This window comes from Ruditapes philippinarum, unplaced genomic scaffold (genome assembly GCF_026571515.1).
Source record: "Ruditapes philippinarum isolate M1 unplaced genomic scaffold, ASM2657151v2 ctg11581_1_1_1_1, whole genome shotgun sequence".
Classification (NCBI taxonomy): domain Eukaryota; kingdom Metazoa; phylum Mollusca; class Bivalvia; order Venerida; family Veneridae; genus Ruditapes; species Ruditapes philippinarum.
In genome coordinates, this window is record NW_026857703.1 from 47,296 (window position 1) to 54,856 (window position 7,561).

General features: G+C 31.6%; 1 protein-coding gene across 1 annotated transcript; it reads right to left on the bottom strand.

Moving 5' to 3' along the window:
* Window positions 1-511: 511 nt before the first annotated feature.
* Window positions 512-4,685, bottom strand: LOC132750626 (uncharacterized). Its single transcript, XM_060740636.1, has 3 exons — window positions 4,546-4,685; window positions 1,501-1,630; window positions 512-685 (listed from the first exon to the last, which is right to left on the bottom strand). Exons 1-3 carry the CDS (start codon window positions 4,596-4,598, stop codon window positions 512-514), a joined length of 357 nt encoding a protein of 118 aa, XP_060596619.1. The 5' UTR covers window positions 4,599-4,685.
* Between the last annotated feature and the right edge of the window lie 2,876 nt (window positions 4,686-7,561).

Consider the following 7,561-nt stretch of genomic DNA (forward strand, 5'->3'; position numbering starts at 1 on the left):
ACCAATTGGAAAATCAGAATTGTCATATTCACTATGCATAGGTAGAGTATATTGAAACAGATAAAGTATGATCAAAAATCAATTCTGCAGAGGTTTGAAATCAATCATGTTCTTTTATTATTTTTAATAATTCAGTATAGATTTTACTCACGACCGGTATCATATATAGATATATGCCAAGTTCCTCCGCACATTTCGTTCGGATTTCCGGGGCATTGTGTGGTGCACCCTGTTCCTTGAGGGTAATTCTTTATAACGTTATCGCAGAAACATTGTTCGCCGTCCTTAAAATATGGATAGATATAAAAAATTACCAAAGATGCAAGGTTATTTGAATATTTCACTTCATACTCTTTTTTCAATAGTTCAAATCAAGCTCTTTCTATATGTCATGGTCTATAAACGTCGTTTTATGTACAAGATTCGGACACAAATTGTCAATATAGCAAATAACACACCATTCTTTTTCATATTTTTCGACTTTTTTCTTACAGAATGATTACATTTCAGATTACCTCTGTTCCAGCGAATTTGTAGCCAGCGGCCATACACTGTTGTTTACAGCTATCACCAGTATTTTGGTTGTTGTGAGACAATTTTGTTGACAGTATTCGTTCGGGTCTGTCAAAGTAACATCCGAGGTAACTTGAAGAAACTTCATATTCAATGATTGGAGCGGGTTTCTCTATATTTTTCAAAAAGGTTAGAATAGATTGAAGAGATAAACAATTACAAGTTATGTTTATCTCTCTCTTTCTATCTCTCTCTACATACATTAAGGTATGCCGTCTATGAATTAATATTCATGTACATATTCCGGAAAATCTGAGATAAACAAAATTGAAAGGCAGGCTCATGTAAACGATCTGTGGCGAGAAAATTATATAAAAGGTTTATTTTCTTAATTATAGACGGATTCAATATAATATTATTTATTTGCAATCATAAATGTTCTTTATATCTTTATTTCATCTCTATTTCTTCCAGGGGATTCGAAATTCCACAGTGAAGCTTTTCACAATTCTTTAAAAAGAAGAATATACTTGCTTATCACAATATTATTGGTTATAAACAAATTGTTTAGTTGGCAAACGTATATATATTTTGAGACAAGCAGGGATTTCCACATTTCGGCGGCGTAAAAATTCTCCGCTTGTAAAAATAAAATTTGCTTTTCCTTGTTTTTGTATTTTTAGAATCGAAATGGTATACGATCGTTTTGATGGAATAACCTTAATAACTAAGCCCTAGAGCCTTTGTTTGAGAATGTCAAAACCCCAACCCGGTGTAAAATAGCTGATAAACACCATTCAGACCTCAGATCTTTTTAGATACCATCAATTATCTACGCAACGTAAATCATGTCATCCCAAAAACAAAAAAAACATACATAAATGCAAACCTTTATTTATTGCTATATGGTGATCTATAAACTATAGATAGCTCATTTTCAAAGTTTGTTTCGTTGAAGCACATTAACTGAGGCGTTTAACAACTCACCTGAAGTATCATAGATCGAGATATGCCAGTGACCTCCACATTTTTCATAACTATTGCCAAAACACCATGAAGTACACCCTGTTCCTTGCGGGTAATTTTTATACGTGTGTCCACAAAAACAGTGATCCAACTATGAAATTAGAATTATCATTTTTCAATATTTCCTCATTTGACTTCACTTTTACAATCAATTAGAATATCATTGATGAATAGACTGCCTAGTTTGCTTCATCAAAGGATGCATATGATATAAATTGCCCATGTTCACTTTTGAGTAAAATATTCTTTGTGCTTAAACTCATTAAAATCTGTAAATTCCTACTGAATATGTGGTATTTATACAATAGAACTTACAAACTACGCAGGGTATAATCCATAGTCTGCTTAAAGTCCGCTTGCGACCGAGAAAAAAAAACTAGAAAATGCCGACCTTAGACTGAAAAGTGATAAATAAGTTCAACAAAGATCAAATCACTGAGTCATTATTATTATTATAACAAGGAGTTACATACAATATATTATTTATAGTTTAAGCCCAATGGTAAAACCTAATTTTTCGCAATATAATTTCTAACCCCGATCCTTTAAAACATTTGCTATGCTATGCTATACGGTGGCTTGCTTATTCATTGTACGGTTGTTTGAAAATATAAAATAAAACAGTATTCGGTTCTTTAAGAGCCAACTACTTTGCAATTTTCTGACAGCTTTTTTTTTTTTTTTTGGGGGGGGGGGGGGGGGGGGGGGTTAGCTATCTGTAATGAATTTTGATCTTAAAAAATCACATATTTACGGCGTCTTTACTTTTCAATGATTTGGAAATGGGTAAATACACCAACATTGGACAAGATATATGTCCATAAAATGTCTTATTTGCATTAATTTAAAGCGTTAATTCTTTGACTGCTCCTTGTGTTCACATAATGTTCCTTAAATATATCGTTTGTCCATAAACACAATGGTCCAGTGACCTGACGGTACAATTTGTAAAGTTTAAACGATAATGTGTGCATTCTATTTTCTTTGTTTTTGAGACATACACAATCCGTTTCGAACTTTGGAAAATGCAAATGACATTTATAAAATAAATATGAAAGTGTATCTAATTGACCCGTAAACTTCAATGATGCCATAATGACAGTGTGTTAATATAACATTTCTTTCGTAAGATAAAATAAATAAAACCTCCATTGCTCAATCATGTGTCAAAATTAAAAGTGTGTCTTTCCTTAAACTGATGATGACTTAATATTGTAAACTATTTTATGCAGAAATCAATCATACTTTGGTTCAAAATCTTCACAGTGATTACCCTCCTTTGCAGATTGTAATCACTGCCATCGCAGACGTCACATGATATTGAAAGTCACATGACGTAACGTCAAAATTCAAATGTTAATATCGACAGTTACAGAAAATCTAACGCCATTTTTTTCTTTCTGTTTTATTTCTAACTTAGCGTACCTACGTTCATTATAGCTAATTAAAAAATCAAAAGTATACAAAATAATGAAAGAAGCAAAAAATATAAAATATCAAAATATTGATAAAAATCCGTGTGATGTCAAGGATCTGATAAGGGGAGATCACTGCGTAGGAGATTGACTTTGATTCATATATGCGTACAGGAAAACATACAACAATAAGTCAAACTACAACGTCCAAGAACAACGGTCAATTCATTTCCGGCATTCGTTCGTTACTTAATTTATTAATATATTTGATCATTTATTTGTTTATAAATATTTATCTATCTTTATTTATTAAGAACAGCAAAGAAGGACACTAAATTCTTATTGAATATTTAATTGATTTATTAATTCTTTGGGTATTTCATTGATTCATGAGTATCAAATAAAAATCAACTATCACTAATGTAGCGAAATAGAATAAAAATATATATTGATTTAAGCATTTAAGACTAGCATAGTAAGTAAATGTGAATATTATAATAATACTTCGAATAGTTTTCATCAATATCAACTCAAAAAAATCAAAACATGCTTACTGATTTTATTACATAATTGCTAAATGTTGCTAAAACTGTTTTGCACTGATTCAGTTGCAACATAATTTAACAAATTATCAAATTATTAATTGGGACATATGTTGAGACGATTTGAATTGTTCATTTTTACAGTTTTTCTTTTAAAATATGACACACGTTTTCCAAAATTATACATTTTTCAAAGGAGCTTCACGTATTCTTAACAAAAAAATCTTTAACTTTGAATAGTAATAAGGATAACAATTGTTAACAAATCGCCCTTTAGACGTTTATTGTGATCAGAAATGCAAACGATATTACAAGCAAACGTACATTGACCTCGCAAGTATTTTCAAATTATGCAAGCAAAATTTGCTCAACAAAGGTATTCACGTCAAATTTTCCCTAATTTTCTGGTACTAAGATGAGTATTCGTCAAGGAGTCAAAAGGGTATGTACAAATATAAGATGTAAAACTAACATTGTTGCTTGAAGTCGACAAGAAAAAGACATTTACTAGAAATCGAAGTGAGAAATCGCATTGTTTTAATTATAAAGGATTTACAAATACAAACATACCGGGTAAATCTATTCATGTCCAACTCATAAAAATAAACATTTCCTCTATGTGCCGTATAAACCTCGTTCGCAAGCTGACGACGCAGTGAACACTGGCGTGTACACTGTGAACTATGTATGGGAATCTGCGATACTTATAAACTGCTACTTTTTGATGACACTTTATATTCATAGTGTGCCAACTTATAGTGTGTAAAAGAATTAAAATGTAGCATATCTACTTTGTTTGAAGTCAAGACATGTTTATTTTACATTTACAAAAAGACCTTGTAACAATTATCAATATTTTAAAATATCACATTTCAGCACCTTTATCTTTAATGTACTAGTATAACATTATGTACATTGCTAACAAAGTACGACTGATCATCAAATTGGATTAATTTATATGGTAACAATAACAAATAATTTACTGCTTGATAGCTCCTCGTACTTTTTTAAATTTTCTAATTTATTTTTTTATATAAAAATATAAAAACCTCTGTTCCAGCATATCTGTAGCCGGCGTTCTTACACTGTTGTATGCAGGCATCTCCAGTGCTGAGATTACTGACTGACAATGTTTTTGATAATATTCTTTCAGGTTTGTCAGTGTAACATCCAATAAATCCAGGCGGTCTATAAACTAAATACAGCTATAAATTATAAATTTATATTGAAATTTTCCTTTGTAGTACATATAGGTTATTAAAGACAAATTAGTTACTAGTACTAAGATTGTCAAGGTGACAACGGAGTCAATTATAACTGAAAGTACCTAAAATGAGATTTTTTGCTTAATAGTTTTAACAACCTTTTCTGAACACATTCATGTTTTAATTTTGGAGCAGCTAGTCCAAAAAATGTGTTCTAAACGATTTAAAACGGTAACTACACCATTTTTATCTGCTATTCGTGTAACCTGTCAATTATCGATAACGCTCTGCCCCCCCCCCCCCCCCCCCCCCCCCCCCCCCGTGAATAACCGGTCCATACTGGTCCATACTACTCGTAATTCATGTATCGTACAAATACCGTACATGCTTTACGAATATATCAAAATTATATCGTCTACATTTTATTTAGACTTTTTTTTATAAATTAAGAAATTGTCGGCCAATGTACGTTACATAATGTATGAAACATAAATAATTAAGCATAGCGGCAAATCGCACGACCACGGGGTTGATTTAAATTGTAGTTGCTAAAATATCCATAATGTGTGAAAATAATTTGTCTGTCCCGTTAATCTGATAGATATTACATTGAGTTTATGGACTTTTGTATCAAGGGCTTGCTTTACATCTAACCTCGTTTTCTAACAATGTGAAGAAAACAACAACAGAAATAGACAAGATTTTTCATGTATATGACGTGTGGTAAGCTGTCCCCGACATATTTCAAAACCATTTTAGATTGTTTAAGGATGATTACTTCTCTATGGATCAATAAAAAAAGATATATATTGTCAGTGAATGCTTCGTATAAATTGTTCGCCAGTAAATCGAACACAGTAGCAATAAACCTGGGACAAAGTATGGAATTTATTGTATATCCAAGTAAAACTGGATATCTATGCCGTGCACGGCATATTCATCATAATAGAAGTCAAGAAAGTCAGATCATAATGATCGAGTAATACCTTTTATTTCTGTTAAAATATGTGATGCATTTATATCAATTTGGAGGAGAAAAAAAACCCCATAATATCCCGTTCTTATTTGTATATCTACCATGTGCTTTAAAAGACCGTCAGAAGCTCAGTTTTTTTGTTATTTTAATTTATTTTTTAAAGGAATTTCATACACGAATACACAGGCAGAGTGACACAGGTATAATGTAATAATAATGCTGATGATAATAAAAATAAACTTCAAAGGTGAAACAATTAAATACCACGCTAGCGGTGCGCAAATGCGTTCCATTTCCCCCCCACCGAGCGCCTCAAATTTTACCGATAGTCACGTGACATGTGCGACAGATATCAGATGGACGGTAAATGACGTTAAAATTTGAAGAAATTTCTGTTATAAACTGATATTTATCAACAGCTTTTTAATTGGTCAGATGTCACTGGGCCATAAAATGTTGTTAGAGTATGTTACCACAATCTGTGACCCTCTTTGGTGCGATATTTGTGTATTTTGCAATTATTTAGCGTGAAACATTGGATCCGAGAGAGAACAGCCAATTTATATTTTTTTGAGAAAAGATAAAAAAATTTGAGACGCGTTTCCCCAGATATTATAAGTATGTTTATTTTCCATAAGTTTGATGACAAAAAAATAAAAAATGACTTTGACATGACGATTTAAAATTTTAAGATTTTTATTAAAAATCAATGGCTTTTTTTCAAATATGTCATTTTAATGATGATCAACGTCATTTAATGCACAAAGATTAAATAAATAACAATTATTATTAAAATAAGTTGGTTTAAATGACAACGGAAAGTGTCTGTTGTCACCTTAAGTTGCTCTCTTTTTTCTTACCTTTAAAATAAATTTAAATTATTGCCTATTACAACAGGTGAATAATACAAATTTTCACTTACAACAAAACAAAAAAAAGATAATATTTGTGAATACTTCAACTCACTGCTGTTGTATTTTGCAATCGTTCGGGATAATTGATGGCTTAAGAAAGTTTGGACGTTGCATAATCCTTCACAACTGATGCAATAATTTGCAATTGTCAAAAGCTTGTTCTGTTTTTATTGCTCTTTTCAGAATGAATCAGGATGCCAAAATTTTCTACCTTTGTCATAAAGATACTTACGCCCAATCTCATATAAGGATAAATGCCATGTGCCACCACACTTCTCATTTGGATTTCCTGGACACGTAGCTGTACATCCAGTTCCTATCCCGTAATCTTTAAAAACGTTTCCACAGAAACACTGGGTTCCAAGCTAAAACGAACAACACTTTATTAGTAAAACACCGAACAAAATTTCATATACAACATTCTGACAAGATTAATCAGATAACTGTCAACGTTTGAATCATAAGTTACCCTTTTGTATTACTACTCGTATGTTGTATCTATTTTATGGCAGGACTCATTTTGAAAATAAAGTATTATGAAGAACGCTAAGTTAAAGGTCCACTACTAAGACCCAATAAAAAGTATGCTAAACAAAAGACATTTTTCTTATCACCTCAAAATTGTTCAAGTATGTAAAACTGAGTAGATTGAAAACATATTATGATTATAATATTTCTATACGACCACTTAGTCAATGCCATTGTCATGCCTGTTTTTATAACGGAAACGAACGTTTTCCGATTTCCCCGAATGCGTCGTACATCTTCGGGGTTTTTCCGGATTGATTTCATAACGAGGCTTGTATACATGTAGAACCGCCATACAAAAACAAAGCGACGTGACATTTATCAAGAATAATATTACCGTTCTGTCATTAGTTGAAAGGAACCTATGTCTTCGGTAAGTGTTAGTATTTGAAGAAGACTATTTGATTTTTAGATTTTAATAGGTTACGATAAACAAATTTAT

Coding starts and splice junctions, on each gene's coding strand:
- LOC132750626 (XM_060740636.1), bottom strand. CDS start 4,598: ATGCCTGCATACAACAGTGTAAGAACGCCGGCTACAGATATGCTGGAA. Junction 1,631..4,545: donor ACAGATATGCTGGAACAGAG/GTTTTTATATTT, acceptor CTAATTTCATAG/TTGGATCACTGTTTTTGTGG. Junction 686..1,500: donor CTCGATCTATGATACTTCAG/GTGAGTTGTTAA, acceptor TGAAAAATATAG/AGAAACCCGCTCCAATCATT.